This window comes from Antechinus flavipes, chromosome 1 (assembly GCF_016432865.1).
Source record: "Antechinus flavipes isolate AdamAnt ecotype Samford, QLD, Australia chromosome 1, AdamAnt_v2, whole genome shotgun sequence".
NCBI classification, from domain to species: Eukaryota; Metazoa; Chordata; class Mammalia; order Dasyuromorphia; family Dasyuridae; genus Antechinus; species Antechinus flavipes.
Window position 1 is genome coordinate 166,168,298 of NC_067398.1, and position 23,043 is coordinate 166,191,340.

Sequence of the window (23,043 nt, forward strand, 5' to 3'; positions counted from 1 at the left end):
CTGCCTCTAAGAACACTGTCATCATCTGATGATAATTTTGGGGCCACGCAGCTTTTCACTCTAAAATCCAGGACCAAAAAACTCAAGTTTTTGACTAGTGTTTTATCACATGGTGGAAGTAATGTATTTCAAGTAAGTATTGTATTTTAAGACAAATTTATCTATTAAATCACAGTGTAAGTAGTCAGTTTTTATGATACATTCTTTTGTCATCACCTAGCATGTATATGGTTTGAAGGGTTTTTGTTGATTTCTCTTTTTGTCTATTCTCTTACTGTTTTTCTGTTTCTCTCCTCCCTTCCCCCTTCTCTTTCTCATCTATCTTTTTCTCTGTCCTTGTTTCTTTCTCTCTGTGTGTTTGTCTCTGTTTCTTTCTCTATGTAGCTGTCTTTGTATGTGTGTGTGTTTCTTTGTGTCTCTCTGCCTCAGTTTGTTTGCTTATCTCGTTCTGCCTCTGTCTGTTTGTATGTGTTTTTCTCTGTGACTCTCTCTGCTTCTGTGTCTGTGTCTGTAGTTGTTTCTCTGTCTCTTGGATTGTAATTTCGTCAGTGTGTGGAACTCTTAATATGGAAATTCCTGTCATCAATGCACATTAGCAACTCATTTAACTTATAATATTTGTAAGATTATTTCTGGCACTGAGATGTTAAGTGACTTGCATCTAGTCACTTAAGTAGTACACATAAGAAGCAGGACTTGGAACCCATGTGGGTACAATATATAAAAATGTATTAATCTCCAGTGACTTATTCCTACTGTTACAAAATTCAGAAATAAACAGTCACTAGCTTTCTAAACAAACCAACCACAGGAGATCTCAGGATCTCATGGGGAATGAGAGTGTCTGACCGATATAATTTCCATACTTTAAAATATTTACATTTGCATGCAGCACAGATTATTGTCTTGCTTAATCAGTCAGAATACTGTTAACTCATTTAGATTTCTCTTTGGCTTTTCTCTTTAGGTTCAAAGCTTTATGCGAGGATGGTTATGTAGAAGAAAATGGAAAACTATTGTTCAGGATTATATTTGTTCTCCCCATGCTGAAAGTATGAGAAAGAGAAACCAGATTGTTTTCAATATGGTTGAGGCTGAGTCAGAATATGTACATCAGTTGTATGTTCTTGTTAACTGTTTCCTTCGCCCTTTAAGAATGGCTGCGAGCTCAAAAAAACCTCCAATTACCCATGATGATGTCAGCAGTATTTTCCTCAATAGGTAAGGTTTGAGATTATTTGGTTCACTTGATTATGTGAATGCTAAAGATAACAAAACCTCAAATCCAATATCCTATTTTAAGGCTCTGTTTTTCCCTCAGAAGTCTAGATTCTTAAGTTTCCATGACCTATTATTTTCTTTATAGGTTAAAAAGTGAATCCCATCATCATTGCCCATTCATTTTTCTTCTTCATCACTTTTTTATGTGACTTCTAGGTACATCTTCACAATTTAACATTCAGTTTGGTGCTTTTATTCTTGGAATGGATGGATTACCTCTAAATTAAGAAAGACTGGAATTAAAAAAAATTATATGCAAAAGAATATAACACACATGGAGCCCATACTCATTGGAATACCCGATGCTCCCTAGGATTTCCCCAGATTTCTTGGAAGAACCTCTATTTGAGTTTATGCAATAAAGATAAAGCTAGCAGCCACAAAAATCACTCACATTGGTTTGAGAGTATTGTGTTAGACATTAGAGGATAAATTTAAGCAAGATCTGGCATCTACCTTTATAGTGTTGAGAGTTAACAAGACTAATCCTTATTTGCCTTTTATTTTTTCCTGGGACTTTTTAAAAGAAGAATTTCAATTTAATATCATGGAGGCTCATACTTTTCACATTTGTTTTACTTTGCTTTTTCCCCCTACTCTGAGACCCAAATTCTTCTCATGAGAAATGCACCTGAGAGGCAAAATATACTTGCCACAGTGTTGGAGGAGTAGTTTTAAGATGGAAAAAAAAAGATTGCCAAGAATCCAGGCTCTTCATGTTAGGGGGACTTCAATTTGGAGAATATTGGTTGAAATAATGGACCAGATATATTGTCCAGGATACCCCACTGCTGATGCCATCAAAAGCCATACTGCTGTAGCTTTTTGTTGTCCCCAGAGATTTGTATAAATTGAATTGCCTTATTTCAAATTTGAAAGGCCAAGCTTAGTATGTTGTTTAAATTCAGTCTAGACAAGGTAAATTACTGCTGAAAGTAATTTGTGGGTTAGGTCATGCTTCAATACAGAACCTAATCTCTCAGTAGAGTTTTGAAGAGATATTTTCAAACTAAGAGTTTGTGTGTGCTTCTTGTTGCTTTTTAAAATGAGTCTTTCTAACTTATTTTTGAAATTGAAGTCTTAGGTAGGTTAATTATTTGGAGTTTCCATACAATATTATCTTACTTTTATTTTCATCCTGATGTTTAAGTAATACATTTTGAAAATAAATGTAGGCAATATCTTGCTATATAACAAATGCTGTTACAAACTGAATCTCCATATAAAAGACTTTATCAAACTCTAGCGTTTTCTACCACATTAGTAGCAGTACTAATAATTATATTATTTCTCTATCACTTAAGTCTAGACAGTCAATAAAGCAGTAAATCAAGACCTGATTTATAGCACTGGCTAATTTCTGAGATGTAAATGCTCATACTAGAAGTTTAATAGTTGGCTTTCAAGAGTCAGTTCAAGCTGGTTCCAATACATCCCTGGGTAGTTCCATTCAACAAAAATTCTAGAATAGTTAATTTTTTGAATCCAATGCAGTTCAAACAATTCTTTTTGTTGTCATTTAGTCGTGTCCAGCTCTTCATGACTCCATTTAAGGTTTTCTTGACAGATACTGGAATTGTTTACTATTTCCTTCTCCTGCTCATTTTACAGAGGAGGTAACTGGGGCAAACAGGGGAAGTAAGTTGCCCAGGGTTACATAGCTAGTAAGAGCCTGAGGCCAGCTTTGAATTTACAAAGAATAATCCTCCTGACTTGAGGCTCAACACTCTATCTACTGTGTTACCTCACTACCCTTAATGTATATTTACAAAACACAAATTTGTCTTTGGTCTTTGTTTTATTACCTTTCTATGGGCTTTGTCCCTGTAAGTACATTTTTTCATGTCTCTCTTTGAAAGACAATGCTGAGTATAATTACTCTAAATTCTCTGCTATAGGCTTTTTTTTCTTCTTCTTCAGAGGAGATCATTCCTACTTCAGCAGGAGAAACATTTCAGATTATATATGTAGAACTTCCTTAAATAAGAAAGAAAATGATGCTTTGTTGTTGTTGTGGATGATGTTGTTTTAAACTTTCTAGTCATTAATGCAGTATTCTAACAATAAACATTGGGTAGATGTCTAATGTATTCCCAGTAAAAAAAAAAAAAAGAATAAAAGAACATTCTTAGCACTTCCTCCCATCATCCAGTTTTAGAAAGTCAGCTCATCATTTTTGGTTTTTGAGCCACCATTTTTAATGGGGGCTTTTGTGAATGGTACATCACCTTGAGAGTCTGTGGTAGGGAGCAATGGAGTCAGCTCAGGGCATAACATTTTAGAAGTCAAGTTGCCAATGGAATAATTTGAAAGTAAACTTTCTATGGGGACTAAGCCAGTTTGCAAATCATACAGTCTACCTCTTTTTATTTTTTTTTAAACAGTGAAACAATCATGTTCCTCCATGAAATATTTCATCAAGGATTAAAGGCAAGGATTGCTAATTGGCCTACTTTAATTTTAGGTAAGTGTTTGTTTGTGATAAAGTTTTCTTTTTACTGTATTAGTAAGATTTTTTTTAAAAGAATGTTTCTGTTCTTCTCTTAAAGTAGTACTGTGATAGCTCTTTATATAGTGGTATAGTGTTAACCTACATTCTCAAGGTACTATGCTTGCAAAACTGAATAAATCTTTAGCATGTTCAAGCAAAATAGAAAGATTGTGTTTTACAGATTGTACATCTCTTGCCTAAGGAATAACCTGACCAAATTTAGAAAGGCTTACTGGCCCCCAGCCTGGAGGGCTGCCCACCAGGTTATTATTTCTTTTTGTTTCCACTATTCATAGCATCAGAGGTCATAGAGATAGAGAAGGAAGCTTAAACAGGTAATAAGTTATAGAGCCAAGATATTTGAAAATTATCTGATAAACAAGTGAAGGGGGGGCAGAGGAATGAAGGGAATATCCCCACTGTCGAAATTAATTGAAGTATTGAAGGTTTCTTATAGAGGGGCATCTTTGTCCTTCCATTCACTTTATCAGACATTTATTCAGTATGTACAGTACAGTACCTACTGTAATACAATGTGGTAGGCTCTAGGAATGAAAAAACAGAAATAACTTAGATTCCACTATGAAGGACCTTACAACTTAATGGAAATGAGGGAGAGGACAAGATAAAAATAACTAATAAGAGGGGGGAATGAAGTCAGTCAGCCAATAAACATGTATTCATTGTATATATAGGAAGAGATTACTTTTGTCTGAGAGAGTTAGAAAAAGCTTTGTAAATGCGACACTTTGTGGATGAATAAAATCTGAGTTGGGTCTTAGAGGAAGGAGCATAGTAGTATAGAACAGAAAGGGGGATATTAGAGACCACCTAGTCCAGGCCCCTCATTTTACAAGTGGGGTGCTGAGAACCAGAGGGGTTCCCTAGGGACATAGAGGTGACAGGTAAATGGCAGAGACAAGATTTGAATTCAGGCCTTGTAACTTCTAATCCAAAATTCTTTTGGATTATCTTTTTTGGATTTCTATTTAGAGTACACTTCCTATTTAGATTATACTTCCCCAAAGAAGTGACTTTAACAAATGAGATGGGGGAAATAGAGGATAGTAAGAGCAAAGGAGAGAGAAAAGAAAATGCTAGACAAGAATGAAATATAATCCAGTTTGAAGCATGGTGTGTGTGAAAGGGAGTAGAATATGTGGCAGGTAGGTTAAGCCAAATTGTGAAGGGCCAAATTAAGTCAACAAGAATTTATTAATCTCTTACTATATTCCAGATTCCATTTTACATGGTTCTGGAGATTCACATATAAACCACAAGAAAGACATTCCTGCTTACAAGGAACTTTGATTTTAATGGGGAAAGATGATACATAAAAAGAAGCTTGAAAAGTGGAGAAAGTACAGAATCAAAAGTAGAAAAAGACATGTTTGGCTTGGCCAATTTTTGGTCTCCTATCAAATTCCAATTTAAGGGCTATTTTATAGTACATTCTCTGGTATATATAGTATATTAGTGTTCTTATGTATATATATGTGTATATGTGTGTGTATATATACACACACATATACACATATATAACAGTATAGTTCTGTAGTAACACATATATGAGGAAGCAATTTAAAGGGGGATAGATATTCAGTTAACTTCAATTTCGATTTCACTGATGAGGATATTCTGTCACTGTAGCTGCTCACAACGTCCAGTTAGTCTCCCACATAGAAGAGTAAATGAGAATCCGTGTTCTTTATAAAAAGGTCAGGAACCTGAGAGTCTTGGCAGTTAATCAGTGTGCTGAAAGAATTAGGACTCAAAGAATTGAAGCAAAAAGAATGTACGTAGGATTTCATGGGAATAGAGATGAATACAATGAATTATGTTCTGTGTCTCACTGCTGCTCCCCACTCTCTTCTCATGTAACAATACTAGTATTGGGGAACAGTGATGAGAAAGATATTAATCAGAGGTAATTTTTGGTCACTTATGTAAATCAGTTATTTGGAGGACTTCTGATAATCTCTTCAAAACATGTGTCTCCAGGGGACACAAAGGTACTAAGAACACTACTATTCTTAGTAAGTAAGTAGTTTGATTGTATAGAATTCCCTAGCATTATACTGAACTAAAGTAGCCTTTAGAAACACAAAGTTATCTCCATATTGCAATGAGTAAATTTTGAGTTGAGTAAAGAAAATATTTAATTGATTTTGGTCTTATATCCTTTATCATAAGACTTCTTGGGGAATAGAGTAGCTATAATATACCTGTCTGTAATATATATCCCAGACTTGTCAAGCATTGTGAATATATTTATGGTACATTGTATAAAAATACTTGTTGACCATCATGGATAAATGTTGAGTCTTTAGAAAAAATAATGTGTGTTGTCACAATTTTATAGAAATGATAATTAAATTTCTTTGAGGGAGGGAGAATACCTCTATTAAAAGACTGAGTCTTAAAAGGAAAGAAAGACAGTAGAGTGGAAAGAATACTCAATTTGGATTCTGATGTTTGATCCTCTATGACCACATATGAGGTTTTCTTGGCAAGTATATTGGAATGGTTTGCTGTTTCCTTCTCTAGCTCATTTTACATATGAGGAAACTGAGATAAACAGAGTTAAGGGACTTGTCCTGGGTCACTCAGATTGGAATTGTCTGAGGCTGGATTTGAACCTGTAAGATGGGTCTTCCTGATTCCTGGCCTGGCTTTCTATCCACTCTGCTACTTACCCACTCTCGGTTCAAAAGAGCCGGGTTCAAATGTCAGTTCATCTCCTGATTACTTGTATGATTTTGCTTCTCTGCTCCAGGCCTTCAGTTTCTTCATTGTTAAAATGAAAAGGTTTTATTAACTGGCTTCAAACGTTCTTTCCTACTCCGAATCTCAAAATCCTATGATCCTATAATCCTCATTAACTAGGCTAAACATATTTCTCTATTATTAAGCTTCTAAGTGAGAGATTCTTCATTTGCAGTTTTTGAACTTGCATCTTGAATGTTTTGATCATTGTATTTCAATTGGTTTCCTTTGTAATCCTATTCACTGAAAACTGTTATTCTTAGAAAGGGTCCATCAACTCCATTAAACTGCCAAAATATGTATAATAATGATGATGATAATAATAGCTAACATTTATATAGGACTTAAAATTTTTCAAAGCACTTTTAAAATATTATTTCATCTTATCTCCACGACCACCTTGGGAAATAGTTGCTGTTATTATCTCTATTTTACAAATAGGGAAGCTGCGCCCATGAGAGAGTAAATTAGTAAACTATGATGACACAGCTATTAAGTGTCTGAATTTACATTTGAACTCAGGTTTTCCTCATCTCCCACCATGATACCTAGCTACCTTGTGATATGCAATGAGATTAAAAAAAAAAGATTGGAGATGTTTTCATCAAGACAGAATCTTGGCACTAAAGCCATTTATGTGATTTCTTCTCTTTTTGACCCTTCTTTCACCACTCTTCCAACCAACACTGTGTAGTGGTACTAAAAGTAGTCATACTTCAAAATGTTGCCATGTTCCTGGCTGCTCTTTGGGTGGAGTAACCCTGCCCTGTGGAAATTTGGAGCATTAATCTTTCTGTGCTTTGTCAAATCTGAGATGATTATTTTTCATTGGTTGCAGTCTTATGCCCATGGTCTTACATTGCCTTGATGAATGTGTCCATGGGCTAGTCAATTAAATATTTGCTGAGGGTTAACTCTAGACCATCCCTTTGTCTAAAGCTTAAATAATCATCGACTTATAACTGGAAGGGACTTGGAAGAGCATCTTCCAAGCAAATTACAAGCAAATGTTTAAAAAGGTGGTATGATGGTAAGATGTGGTTCTCGATGGGGCAACTAGATGCTACAATGGATGCCTTAGAGTTAGGAGGAACCGAATTCAAATCCAAACTCAAACAATTAACACTTCCTAGCTGTGTGACCTCTGGGCAAATCACTTAACATTCCCCCCTCCCAAGATGTGGTCCTTGACTCTAAAAAGTTAACGTTGTTGAAGAAGTTTTTGCTAATCCCACACTTACTGATTCTTTTTAGCTGATCTATTTGATATTCTACTACCGATGCTTAATATTTATCAAGAATTTGTTCGCAATCATCAGTACAGTCTTCAAGTGCTAGCCAATTGTAAGCAAAACAGAGATTTTGACAAACTCTTGAAACAGTATGAAGCCAATCCTGCCTGTGAGGGGAGAATGCTGGAAACTTTTCTGACCTATCCTATGTTTCAGGTAAGTTATTTAGGAATTTTAAAAATAACTCACTGAGTTTAGTAAAAACAAAGTAGTAAAAACAAATGGTTATTAAATGTACAAGGTCAGACAAACTAGTTGGTGCTAGAATTCAGAATACAGAATTCTAACCTTCAGAAAACTTAAAATATATAAAATAATGTAGTAACAATAGTGAACATTTACATATGCTTTGTTTTACAGTGTGTTTTATATATGTTAACTCATTTGATAATTGAATGATATTTGTGATGTGGACATATTCTCTTTCTCAGGAAGAAGCCTATCTGGTTATTATCAAATATATCAATTCTTATACTATCCTGTTTGTATAGAGTGATTATGAGGAAGAAACTGTTTGACTTTCATTGTTCATCCCCTCACCTCTGGGTAACTTTAAACAACTTTTTGGAATACTGAGTAGCATATCTTTAGGCAGGTCTAGAACCTGGTCTGCCAGATATTCCATTTGGTTCCTCATTGATCCCTGCTCATCTCTGAGCAGTTCCTCTCTTCCTTGATCTCTTCCTCTGAGTTCCACCTTTATTACCCTGATTTCTCTGTATTTCCCCTATCAAAGATCTGCCTATGATAAAGATATTTGCTAAGTTCTTTTTAGAACTTAGCCCACAATGAGGAACTCTTTCTCTCCCTCATAGTGCCTTCCTTCTGATGGTACCTTTTTTCTTACTCTAGCTAACTCTGGTTAGTCTGCTAAACTGCTCAATAGATTTAACCTGCCAATCAATGGCTTATTCCCATCTCCTGGAGTATTTCCTTTCTCCTAATTAATCATGAGTTCCCCTGGGAAACTTATCTTTTCTTTGCTAACTATATGATCTCCTAACTTTATTTCGTATTTTCCACTCTTATTTTTTTTTAACCTCTTATTTTGTTGCTAACTTCTTCCCTTGAATAAAACTGCCTTTTGCAAAGAGAATGGCCATTATGAATTTGTCACATGTTTTTTTGAACTAGAAATTGCTCCTCTAACATCATCATTTACATTGTGAGATTTTTACTTTTTCTAAGATTTAACCAGACTTTCTTTAAATAACTCACATTAATATAATTTTAAAATGTCATTCATTTCACAGAAATTATATTTTATGCAAATTGGAATGACATGTATGTGAACACATACCTACACCCAGATATCAATTGTGTAAAATAGAGTATATCTAACTAGGGAAATAGGCTTTAGAGACTGTTTCAACCATTGGGAGAGTATTTTTAAACTCTTATTTGCGCTTTTTGAGAGATCTGATTTACTCTGCATGATCACTGGAGAAGTAACGTGAGGTCTGAGAAAAGCAGTACAAAAGTGATCCTCGAAGCCAAAGATGACCCCTGAATAATCCTCATGATTCTTTGCAGTTGATGGTGACTGATAACTCTGTGTCCCTAAGATCTAGCTTTTACAGGCACTGTTTACAGCTGAAGGATCAGTTACTGCTGAGCACAGTGACCTCAGGCACTAAGGCCTATTATAGCTTCTGCCCTTGTGTCTAGAATTCAACTCTCAGACACCCTTTGCTACATTTTGAGAATACTGAAATATGACTTGGATTTCCTAGCCTTCTGATGAGTGTTATTGATCTTCTTCTTGTAGAAGGTCAATGAGCTTTCTCACTGTGATATTTGTGAATGTTTTGGGCCAGGTTATCATGTGACAAAACAATTTCATGAATTGCCTATACTATGGTAACTGCAGTGCCAGCTGTTTGATCATCTCCAAAAAGTAGCCATCTCCTATGTTGATGAATAGTTTTGTAGTTCCAGAAAGAAACAATGATTTAGATCCTTATTATTTCCCTTAAAGCATAAAACTTCAGTCTTTGTTGGAACCTTGGAGAAGCTTAGAGCACAGTTTCCTACCCCAGAGGTTATGTGCCTTGGAAATCAAATAAATGCACTTGAAAACCTCTTCAGTACCATGAAATTTTGTTATAATGGTGGCTTCCCCCATCTCCCCTCTCTTTTCCTGAAGTGAAGTTTTAAAACTCTGCCTTTGTTGGAAAAATACAAAACAATTCAAGTTAACATTATAATTTTATATGCTCCAAGGATTCAGAACAAAATAAACTTTGTAATCAAAACATTGTTTATATTTATCAAAGTTGGTAATTATAGGTCTAATCTCATTTGGGACATATGCTGGTAAGAAAAAAAGAAAGCAATAACCCACATTTGGATATAAATGGCATTCCCCCAAACTTTTAAGATGTTGTGTATAATAAATTTGAAAATTTATCCTTGAAGAAATATCAAGGTGTAAGAAATTTTATTGGAATTTTCCAAAATTAAAACTAACAGTTAGTGTTAGGATTTCCTAATAGAACAAAGCTTTGTATATTTATGTAATTATTTTGCAGTTTATATGAGATTCCATTTGAGCCTTTAGCAATTTAATTTAGGTAATAATGAAATCCTTCTGTCTGTACAGATCTCTCTGTATAATAAGAACGTATAAAGGCAGAGTTCTGAAAAATGAATGGAATACCTCATAATTGGGTCTAATTGTCTTCCCCACTGGCTATCTAGCTGTATTTAACAAATGCAAATGAAATCAATCTCTTCTAGTGTATTGCTTTCATATATCTTTGCAGGTTGGTGAAGATAGCTGCTTTTGAGCCAATAGGAAATTAGTAAGAAGGAATGATTTTAGAATAGCTAGGCAGCATAGTAGATAGAGTACTGGCCCAGCAGTCAGTATCCTGCTGACTGAATACATATCCTACTTTAGACACAAATTGTGTGACCCCTGGATAATTAACTTAACCATAATTGCCTGCTCTCACACCTCCCCCCCCCACAAAAAAAAAAGGATAATGAATTCAATGTATTGAATTCAGGAAATTAAATAAAACTTATTGGATCTTGTTCTTGCCCAGAAGTTTCTTCCTTTTTGCAATAAACCTAGGATTTTGATGGACCCAAAGTAATCCCCAGATAGCAAACTTGAGATCTCTGTTCTATTCTCAGATCTACTTTCTGCCCACTATGGTTGTGTGACTTTTCATGGGTCTCTTAACCAACATGAGGAAATGTGATGAGATGGCCTCTAAAATCCTTTGAACTCTAAATATTGTAATTTTATGGCTTTTTTGATGACCAGAATGGTTCTAAGAGATTAGGTCAACATTTTATTGGCCAAGACCAGAATTAGCCTAGAATTCTAGATTAGTGATCTTCAAATTTTTTTGGATTCACATACTCCTATTAGTAAAAAATGTTTGCACATGAATTTCAAATATGTAAATTTTTACTAATTTCTAAGTATGTGCATAATCTTTTGTACACCCTTGCATAATTTAAAAAATCACACCAAATGAAAAAAAATTTTAAATAGAAAAAGATTACATTATATTTGTTCTTAGAGTCAATATGGAAGCAGTGGAGGTGATAGAGTAGGGAAGTGACATAGTCAGGAAAATCACTTTGGCAGCTATGTAGATAATGAATTGAAAAGAGGAGAGATTTGAGACCAAATAGTGGTCAAGATAAAAGCTAGCAATAGCCTGAATTTCAGGAGTGACTGTGAACAGAGAGAAGGAAGGATTTATGAGAGAGATATGGAATATAAGTCCACTTAGGGAAAACCAACTAGAAGCAACAAAAGGCAGAGTGGTTCACTACGGAGAAATGTCATCGGACTCACTTTCATTCCCATCTTTCCAGAGAATCAGGTCTCCTGTATGAATAGAAAGGGCCAGAAGAACAAAATGCAGACAGGAAGTTCTATTCCTTTCTATTTGTCTGTTGGCCATAGTGTCAGAATGGATAGGGGACTAGTATACTCATATCTATTGATCACATCTGCTTCTTTGCTGATTTTGAATCATAACTCATACATTTAGAGCTGGAAGAAGCTGGAAGACTTAGACCTTGAAAGATCATCCAGTCTAGCCCTTCTAACTTACAGATGAGAATGCTTGCAGCCTAGAAAGGTGAGATTATTTAGCCAAGTTTATACAACTGTCCTAAGAACTTTGCTGATTTCTAATACTTAATATAGTAGCACTCCTACACCAATGTCCCAGGATTGTTAGAAGATTAAAATGAGAACATAAATATGCATTATATAATGTTTTGCAAGAGGGACTATATAAATATGGGAAATTTCCATAAACAGACTCTTTTCATCCCCAAACCAGTTCATAGCAAATTCACTTGGAGCTGGTGCATCAGGCGCAGTATCTTTGGCCAATTCCCCAAAGAGCAGCAAACCTAAAGCTATTTGGATCTTCCAGGATGTCAGGGTGGGCAGTCTGAGTATAGAGCCATCAAGGCTGCCTCCTGGCAAGACTTTTGAACACATCATTCATCAGCAACTTCATGATGCCCATGGCTTTCGAAGAATGCCAGTGTCTAGGTGCACTTGTTTTAACATCAGGTACACATATAAGTGTACACACACACACACACACACACACACACACACACTCCCAGAGTAGGTCAACTTGTAGGGCCCTTTATGCTTGGAATTTCTGTCCCCTGGGGCTTGGTCCCAGATCTATAGCCTCAGACCTCATCTTTGAGGTAGTAAAATCATGTGATACATCTTATATTATACATATATTATATATACATGTGAGGTGAATGTGAATCAGATGATGAAAGAACTCCAAATTATGTAGATCAATTGAAGAATCTGGGACTATTTGGTCTAGAGAAGAAAAGACTTAGGTCAGAAAGGATCATTGGTTTCAAATATTTAAGTATTTGTCATTGAAAGCAGAGTCAGTCTTGTTCTTTTTTGTTGCCAGAGGACAGAACTAGGAACTACAGGTAGAATTGTTTTTGGGAAATCTAAGAGATATAACAGGCCCTAGAAGCCCTTCATTTCAGAGGCCATTTATCCCAACCTAGACTAAAGAGTCTCCTCTACACTATCACCAAGAAGTGGTTGTCTAATCTCTGAAGATCCTCAATGACGGAATTTTAAAAAAATAATACTTCACATTTTATAGCATATCAAGGTTTGCAAAGCACTTTGCATAACATTATCCCATTTGATTCCTACTCAAATTCTGGGAAGTAAGTACAACCTGTTACTATGGATAACAAAATATTATCCTAAATTTTTATCCTTTTACTACTTTTGGGGAATAGAAAAGAGAAAAAAAATCACACTTTGTACATTCCTTTTTATTCACTGTAGAACAGCCTTGTTGGAATGACTCTGATACTGGCATATATTCTGCAGATGAAAGACATTTTGAATCCCTAATTAATTTTATTAATTATAATGTATTTTTGTCACCTTCTCCCCTCTCCCACATACATTTCTTACCTCTTTGAGTACTGCTGATGATATAAAGGGTAAGGAAGGTAAGAAATGTGCTTAACATAAATCAGCTTTTTTCTGTGTAAAAGAGTCAATGGAGAACCAATGGAGAAACATTCTATAACTCTCTTGCTTGGAGCATAAATTAAATAAAGTCTTTACTATCCTTTTACCTACTATTTATTGATTTGTGAAGGACTGAAAGAAGCAGCTAAATAGTGCAGTGGATAGAGCACTGACTCTTGAATCAGAAAGACTTGACTTCAAATGTGGTCTCAGATACTTACTAGCTGTATAACCCTGCATAAATCACTTAATCCTGTTTGCCTCTGTTTTCTCATCTGTAGAATTATTTGGAGAAGAAAATGACAAACCAGTTCAATATTTCTACCAGAAAAATCTTAAATGGCAACACGAAGAACCAGACATGATTGAAATGAGTAAACAATAAAAACAAAAGGACTAAAAGTAAACATAGTTGAATGTGGACATAGTGTGGTGGAAAATGATACTAGATTTTAAGTTAAAGACTCAGGTTCAAAATTCCAATTCTAGGGGCAGCTAGATAGTACAATGGATAGAGCACCAGCCTTGAAGTCAGGAGGACCTGAGTTCAAATCTAGTCTCAGACACTTAACACTTCCTAGCTGTGTGACACTGGGCAGGTCACTTAACCCTAATTGCCTCAGCAAATTAAAAAAAAAATCCAATTCTATATTTGTAACCTTAGAAGGACATCATGGAAACCTTCATGTCATGAATCACTATATTGGCAGGAAGAATTTGGTAAACAAAAGAATGTAGTCAGCAGCTTTTATGAATTATAACAATTTGGCTAATACTTTTTCAGATAGTTGTCCACAAAAATAGTTTGAATATTCACACTCTAAAAGTTATTCAAAGTATGGTCATCCTTCAATGGGCATTTTTGAGGAATGCTCAAATCTCTTTTTAAATCATCAGTGTAGAATACCATCTCTGTAAGGGCAGTAAAGTGACAGCTGTTTTGGTCAGCCATAATTAAAAGCGGAACTGTGATTGCCTCAGATACGCTCCTTAGCCTGTCTGAATCAATTTGGAATAAAACTTTTCTGCAGGGGCTGATGATTTAGCCTGGAATTTGGAATTTGTCCAGGAACTCTTCTTATGCTGTAGGATCCTTTTCCTGAGCTTGCTTTTTTGCAGTTTTTGTTGCTTGTTATTACTTCTGCTGGAGAGTTAGAAACAGGAAGAAGGTGAACTATTTGTCTATCAGTTGGGATCCTAGAGCAGCTGTATCATAAAAGACTTAATTAATGGACTAGGATGTTGATATATTGGCTAAAATTAGATTTGTGGATTAATAGAACATTTGAGTTTATTGCAGCCTATCCCTACTCCCTTTGTTGTGGCTAATTGGCATTTATCCCCATCTTTGTTTTTCATGGAGGAAAAATTTTGATTAAAGCTTATATTGTCCAGAAGGCAGATCCTGTGCTGCCAAGTAGGTATCATTCAGAATGTGCTATGGTTGGTCTACCTTACTGCTTAGAACATCCTGTTAATGAGGACAAGGTCATGGTTTCATTTCCTTATGATATTCAATTTGTTTTGCTGTGCTCCTTAGCCACAGACTACACTGGCCAGCCATCCTCACAAATTCATGCCATTGGTGAGATAATGTGAATGGTCAATACAAATATAACAGTATGGCTTTGGGGAAAAACCTCATTACTATATCTTAAAGTTGATGGATTAGCCATCTCATCTCTAGAAGAGGATACCACTTTCTTTTTTTATTCCTTGATTTTTTATTCCTTTCTCTAACATCATTAAAAGTGTCCAATCACAGGCTCTTCCAGGTGTCCTGTGGTGGTATCATTTTCTCTCTGAGATGCATAGGGTCTCTTAAATTTTCCACATGAGGCGGCAGTAGTTAATCAGGGTTGTAGATGAAGAAAGATTTGGGATAAAGTATGCTTTTCTTTGTATATTTTTTCCCTTAGTTAATTGTTCATTCTTATATCTTACTGTCTAAGGATTTTACTCCAAACTTGTACCTATTCCCTGTCACAAAGCTGAAAGAGGTTTCCTTTTTATCACTTTGGGGTAAAACTTTTTCCTTAATCATCTACAGAAAAACTTATAAAGGTATAACATAAAAAAATGGTACCCACAACTTTTTTTAAAAAACATACTTTTCTCTAGAACAGAATAAGTATGAATATGTGGAACTATTGTCAATTAGCTCAGCTGTTCTGGCTTCTGTAATTTTGAAGTGTGGTATAGGTTCCACATTGGACTTGAAGTCCTAGGTTCATGTACTACCTTCAGCATTATTGTTATAGTATTCCAGTAGCATCCAACTCTGATTCCATTTGGGGGTTTTGTATGCAAAGTTACTGTAGTGGTTTGCCATTTCCTTCTCCAACTCACTTTACAAATGAGGAAACTAAGGCAAATTTTTGGAGAGTAGAGAAAAAATCATAAGCCCAAGGTTATAAGCTAGCAAATTTGTTTAAAGACAGATTTGAATTCATGAAGAGGAGTTTTTCTGATTCCAAGCCCAGTGCTCTATCCATTATACCACCTAGCTGGCCCTACTACCTTCAGTACTTATTAGCTTTATAGGCAAGTCACTTAACTTCTGTAAATTTCATTTTCCTTATCTGTAAAATGGGAATTATGACATTTCTATTATCTATCTTGTAGGGCTGTTGTGAAGATCAAATTGAGATACTGTATATTAAGTTTTTATAAACCTTAAACATTCTATAGATGCCATAGGATATTATTGTTAAGTTGGTAAAGTGACTGCTTTGGTTATTAAGTTGTGAAAGCTGGGTACCCTTTTATGCTGAGAGTTAGACTATGTGTATGGAGGTGTCAGGGTATCAGATTCTGTTAGGCTAAAGGCCTTTTCTTGAGAGCCAGCTGTTGCTGAGTTGCCAATGCTATTTATTGTATAAGCAGACAAATCCACCCAGATTAACAGCCTATCAATGTTGCCATGATTTAATGATAGCCATATCAATTTCACTGGAAAAAATTTTTGGAAGTCCTTCTTTTCTTCTTCAAAGAAATACTTTAAAAGAAGCTATCAATTATTCTATCTACCACATTGCCTTTTTCATTTAAGATTGGCTTCCTGTATATTCTTTGTGAAATGCTAAGAATATGAGGATTGAAGCACTGTGATTTTTAAAGCATTTTTTAAGGAAATGTTTTATTGTTAGCTATAGAGAATTGACAAAGAACTGAATTCAAAAGTATAGAAAATGAAATACCCTGATATTAGTTCCCTTAACTAGTGCTAACATTATTCTTTGTTTGAAGATACCCCGGTATATTATAACACTCCATGAACTGCTTGCTCATACTCCTCATGAACATGTGGAAAGGAAGAGTCTGGAATTTGCAAAATCAAAACTAGAAGAACTCTCAAGGTATGTTGGAAACTTTGCCCCTAGGATCTGACTTGGCAGAATAGTCAGGTAAACGGTGTTGTTTACATAGAAAGCTTCCACATTATAGATTTGGGAATTGATAGGGGTAACTTTGTATAGTATCTTCTTATATGGAAGCCTAATATAGCTACATATCCAAGTTGGGAATATAATGAAGGAGATTTGGGATATAATATGTACCTCTCTTTGTATATTTTGTCTGTTAGTTCATTTCCCCATCTAATTACCTATGGATATTACCAACAATTCACTAATCACTTATTTAATAAAGATGTATTTAATAAAAATACTTTCATTGGATTATGTTTATACACATACACTAAATATAATACTTATGTTTTTAAGATGTTCAAGAGATACATAAATTGCCTTCTTATTAACATTAATTGTACACAAAGAAAAACATTAGTAATGGTATTCTTCATTGAAATAAAAAATTGTGATGTGAATTTTTCATGATTGAGATTTGAGGCATTTTTGGGGATGACCTTGGAACTGTTCCTATTACAGTTTAGTTGTATTTATTGTATTCTTCAAACACATAATCTGCTATAATATATGATGCCACATTCCATAAGAATTCAGGGATGTACTGCTAAAATACATTATTTGTGTGGTAAAATCCTCTTGAGTGCAGATTCTTCTTACTTTTCATTTCTTGGTCACTTATTAGTATCTGTGGTGTTTTAGTGTATGTGGTTTTAAAGCTCATAAGCTTCTTTTGCATTCCAAGTAATGGTGTCTTCTGTGCTACCAGGAGAATTCCTGTAAAAATAACATTATTTTTATGAAATATTTGTAAAAATATTTTCATTATATTCATTGATCCCATTTATTACTTGAAATAATTAATCACAGCCTTGTTTTGTTTGGGCTTTTGGTATTTACAATCTCTAAGATCAGATTGGTACCAGCCCATCCTAAGTTTTTCAGAGGTTCAAAACAGGGAAGGCTGGCTATATTTTTTCCTTTCCTTTTTTGACTTATTGGTAGAAAATGCAACAATGAAACATTTTTGTTTATATTGTATCTGACAGGATTATGCATGATGAAGTGAGTGATACTGAGAACATCCGGAAAAACCTTGCCATAGAAAGAATGATAGTGGAAGGCTGTGATATATTGTTAGACACCAGCCAGACTTTTATTCGACAAGGTAAGCCTTTGCATAGTCGTGGTAGACACAACTATAACATTATACTTGGCAGCTCCAGAAACAGGGCATTTGGGGAAACACCTAACGGTATAAAGCCGATGCTGTTCACCTAGGACAAGTAATGTATAACAAGTTGTCCCCCTTTAGCAGGTGGGTTTTGGGCTATGGCTGAGGCCCACCCTTGTGCTATTTCTTTTCAGGGGCCATGAAAAACAGCAACACAATAATAGTAAAGCATGAATGGGCCAGTAAATTGCATTCTGACTGGACTATCATCCTCAATGGACCAGATATTATCTACAGCTCCACGGAAAACAGGTCTGTCTGGCCACTTGATGTTGCAATGTCAGGCGATGGTGACATCCAAGCAAAGACACAAGAGAAACTCGAACTACTCAAAGCTCTCTCACAAAGCAGTGGAGAAAATGTGCGGAGCGAAAACAGCTGCCTGTTGTTTCCATTTTTCATCAGCACTTCAGGAACGGCCCCACACAATATAATTTGATTCCACTTGGTAACTTTGGCTGCCAGGTGAAATGACATGTCATGGCTGACATCAGCTGGAACAAGTGTTGGCAGCTCTTGGGTAATGGTAAATTTAACACTGCCTTCCTGTTTGTGCCATATGTTTTTGGGGGCACCTGCTGGTAAATGAAGCTGCGGACCAAGAAGAGCAAAGGGAGAAAGAAATGGTGTATTTTGTGCCAAAGGTTGTGGAGAAGAACCATTATGTTGCTAGTCCCTATTCATAACTGCTCTTCAGCTCATAAAATATAAATGTGGATGGTATCCTCAGTGGTCCCTAAAAGATGCTTTGGGGAGTTTAGGGATTCTGCTGGGAATGTCCTAGAAGCTGTAGGATCCTTTACCACTATATTTGAGAGGTATAAATACAGCGTTCATAAATTGGCCAGAGGTATAATCCTTGCATCAGAAGTAACTCAATGGAAGGAATTCTACTAATGATGTGGCTAATATGTTTAAGGAAATTGGTATAAAAACTGTTTTGCCAAAATGCTCTTAGTAAAAGGAATTATTATCACTGTGTCTTTACCTTATCTAATGAGATACATCAATTACACTGTGCACATTAGTGGGAAAATTTAACGCATGCCATTCTGTTTTCTGTGTAAACAAGGGCAGAAAACTCAAATTATATTAAGAAAACTTGGAAAAATTCTTTGTGTAAAAATTTGCTTTCTCATACTGACTTCATGCTCTCTAACATTATTTAAATATAATGGAATATAAAGTGACTTTAGTAGATTTAATTTACTTTGGCCTTATAATGGAGGGGTTTTTTTTTGCCTCTTATTGGCCTTATAATGAATTTATGTGGCCTTGTCATACATGTACTTATGAATGCTATTATGTCTCAGTGGTCATTGGAAATAATGATGAACATTGATCTGAAGTACCAAAAAAAACTTGAGAAAAAGACAAAGAAGCTTCTGGAGTTAATTTATTTATTTATTTTTTTTCAGAATCAAATTGGTTTTAGAAGGACTTGCATGAAAAAAGTATTGTTATTAAAATATTTTTATAAACATTTATCATATTCTTGCCACACAGATTTTCTGTCTCACTTTGAAAATGTTATTGTAAAGGAAAATGTTGGAAGGGTAAATATGTTGAACAGGTTGCCTTCTTTTTATGTCTGAGAGAAATCTCTTCATGAAGAGCAGCCTTCTTTGATTAATAGCTTTATGATATTGATGCAATTCTGTGAGCTGCAAGTGTGGCCCATCTTTGTTCTTAATAATTCTGCTTCTGTCATTATAGTATTTAGAGATCACAAGTGTTCTTAAAATGATTTGCCTTTCAATAAAATTTTCTTTGTGTTCTTGTTTTGTTTCTGGTGGCATGTTTAGGAATGGTTTAATAAACGGTTAAAAAAACTTAAAATGAATAGTAGCCTGGTCAATGACAATGTGAAAATAATGGTACTAGTAACCTTGTTTTGATCCAGTTATCTTCTTGATGAACACTTTCTTAAGTAATCATTATGACTTTAAAGATATCTGCTACTAAGTTGTAACTGAAATATTAAAAGATATAATATACTCCATTAAAGACTACACATCTTTTTTCTCCAAACATCTGGCAGAATTTTAACAGGTCTCACTTTGGAGCAGGATAAGAGGCCTAGTGATTGTTTTGATTTGTTTTTTAATAAAAATGAAGTTTATTTGGGGGTTTGGGAAACTAGCTAGTCTATTTCTGATGTGGTCATCCTTTGATGGTTATATATGTACATACACTAAAAAGGTATAGAGCAATTAAGTGTGTTTAAATTCTGGAAATGATCTATGCTAATTAAAATACAATTCCCCCTTTCCATTCATTTAACTTATTAGTCATTTATTTGATTAATATTTCATTTTTTAAAAAATGTGAATAATTTTAAAATAGAGCAATCCTGAAGGGAAAAGAAAAGAGTATATATGGATTTTTTTTGTTTAAAAAACAAACTTCCCCCTTTTTCCCACCCCCATGTATCTTATTATTAAAATATTATAACGGAATCTTTAAAAAATAAATATGTAAATCTTTGAAAATATCTTTATCTTCTGTTAAATATAGGATTATCCCTAAAAATATAATCCAGATTGTATAGCCTCATAGGTATATATATAATGTTTTTTAAAGGTTAAAAGTACTTGAGATAAATATGTGGCATAGCAAAAAAAAATTGGGGGGAACACTGTATATTGAAGAAAAAAACAGAATGCTAGATTATCATTTAATTTACCATCACTGCTATTAATGGTACTTAGCATCTAGTAAAAGTTAATACTCATCCCAAGTGATAAATTTAATGTACTAGAAATACAATTTTCTGCTTTGTAGATTGTTTTCAATATAGTCAGTTTGCTACCATCCTAATTCAGATTGTCCAAACTTACTGCATACAATCTACAATGAAAATAGATCACAACCCTTGTGTTTTATATGACTTTTGTTCATGTCTTTATAGAAAATTTTCACAGGAGTTTCACCCAATGTACTAAGGTTTCTTCTCATGTTCTCTTGACCTTATTATTTTGACAAAGTCAAAATAATGTTTATTTAGGATCATTTTACCCCTAATCATAAATTTTTGGTGGTTTCATATTATCTACAAGATAAGTTAATTTTTTTTTTAGCTTTGCATCCAGTGCCTTCCAAAGCCTGACTATTTTTACCCCATTCTTCTACTGGGATTGCACACTATTCTTAATGTACCCTGTTCCCTGCTAGAAGCTCATTGTTTCTGTCTGCATTCACAGGCTAATGGACTCTCCCCTCAACACCAATGCCTATTAAGTCAAGGCTTAGTCACAGTACCATTTCATCTAATCTTCCAGCTAATTTGGATCTCTCCCATTTCTACTTTCTTATAGCACTTTGTACCTCCTCTTTTCATTTATCATATTCTGCTATGATACATAGCAGGTTGCCCAAGTCTTAATGCTGTCCCTCCATTTAGATTGTTACATTTCCTGATGTTCAAAAAATATGTTTTTTTTAAAATAGTCCCAAAGTCTCATTTTGTTCACTTTCAATATATTGGGTGTCTCATTCATGCTTATGTTGAATTGAGCTCCATATTGAACTTCATATGAAGACATTTAGTTATCGCTGAAATACCTTTGGCATTTCAGATTATACTGTAAAACAGTCTAATAGATAGTTCAATGGTTTTGACCTTCCTAGGATAGTGTGATCATGATATTCCTGTGGCTTGGATATTTGATTCAATGAAAAACATCTGATTAAATATAAGGCATTTAATTTATATCTCTTAACCACAAGGGAGTCTCTTATTCAGTCCTAGAAACTATTTCTAATCTTATGTAATAGTTTTAGGACTTCAAGGAATATAGAAAATCCTCACACTAAATTAATCTAATTGTAGAGTTCATTGATTAATATTGAAGCCAATTGGATATATCTTGTCATTAGGGATATCAGAAAACATCAATCTCTTTGGTTCACCCAATTTCTGCTGCCTGTTCCCTCTGTTCATCTGAAATGAGAAAATAAAACTATAAATATGGCTGCTCTCATACTCAGCCCTGTCTGGACAATAATAATCCAAACACTAAAAATGGTCTGAAAATCTTAGGGACTTTTTGTGCTTTTACAGTGAAGTAAACTAAGGGAGTTGGTGCCATTTACAAAGTACCAGTCTAGGTTAAACAGATAAGGCTAAATACAAAGTCAGAGAATGCAGTCATAAATATTTGTCAGTCACTTCAACTCTTTCTTCATGTGCTTCTGTCCTTGGGCAAAAAGGGCCTGTTCTATGCAGCTGGAATCAATATGACATCAAACATCTGGATGAAAAATGAAATTCACTTAGTAGCTGTTATTTCCAAACATGTGGTTTACTTCCATTTTGCTGACAAATCACCCAGAGTCATCACTTAGTTTTTCACTTTTCATTCAGACATTTGTTTTTTGTAGTCAAAGCTAAAATATGCTCAATGATTAGAATAGTTTCTTTGCTGGATGCAATTTGAGTTTTCGAAGATAATCATTTACCCAAAAAAATTCATTTTTCAGGGAAGTATTTATTTCAGGGAAATAAAAGACTATATATATAAATCCCTGAGTAAATGCAGTTATACCTTTTGTTTTAGCTTCTTGGAAATAGAAAGTATTTATTTTAACAGGGTTTGGACAGTTAGTTACAGTGAATAGAATATCAGATCTGAAGTCAGGAAGACTTGAGTTCAAATCTAGCCTCAGATACTTATTAGCTTTGTGAACTTGGGCAAGTCATTGTTTGCCTCAGTTTCCTCATCTGTAGAATGGGGATAATAATAGCACCTATCTCCCAGGGTTGTTATGGGGATCAAATGCGATAATAATTATAAGGTGTTCAGCAGGGTTTCTGATATCTAGTAAGTTCTACCTAAATTTTAGCTGCTATAGTTATTTGTACATATTAAATCAATATATGAATGCTAACTTTTGTTATTATGATGAGGAATAAAAGTTATTTTAGTTATTTTTGGGAAAAGGAGAAAATCAAAGTAGAAGTAGGAGCTGCTGCTTTGAATAGATGGGATAAATAATGATAACAAATAACAGAAAGAAGTCAAAAATTACTGCTCATCTCTTCATTTCATTTCCCTTTCTCTGCCAAGGAAAATGATCTTTTGGTCTGGAAAGATTAT

The 23,043-nt window shown here is 34.6% G+C and overlaps 1 protein-coding gene across 3 annotated transcripts in view; it reads left to right on the plus strand.

Moving 5' to 3' along the window:
* The window catches only part of RASGRF2 (Ras protein specific guanine nucleotide releasing factor 2), a 305,151-nt gene that overhangs the window by 122,665 nt on the left and 159,443 nt on the right, over positions 1–23,043 (plus strand). For all 3 annotated transcript variants that reach the window (XM_051992842.1, XM_051992826.1, XM_051992833.1), the window contains exons 5-9: positions 968–1,221; positions 3,666–3,745; positions 7,793–7,986; positions 16,592–16,701; positions 17,760–17,878. In XM_051992842.1, the coding sequence (XP_051848802.1) occupies positions 968–1,221; positions 3,666–3,745; positions 7,793–7,986; positions 16,592–16,701; positions 17,760–17,878 (757 nt within the window). The remainder of the gene's footprint in view (positions 1–967; positions 1,222–3,665; positions 3,746–7,792; positions 7,987–16,591; positions 16,702–17,759; positions 17,879–23,043) is intronic.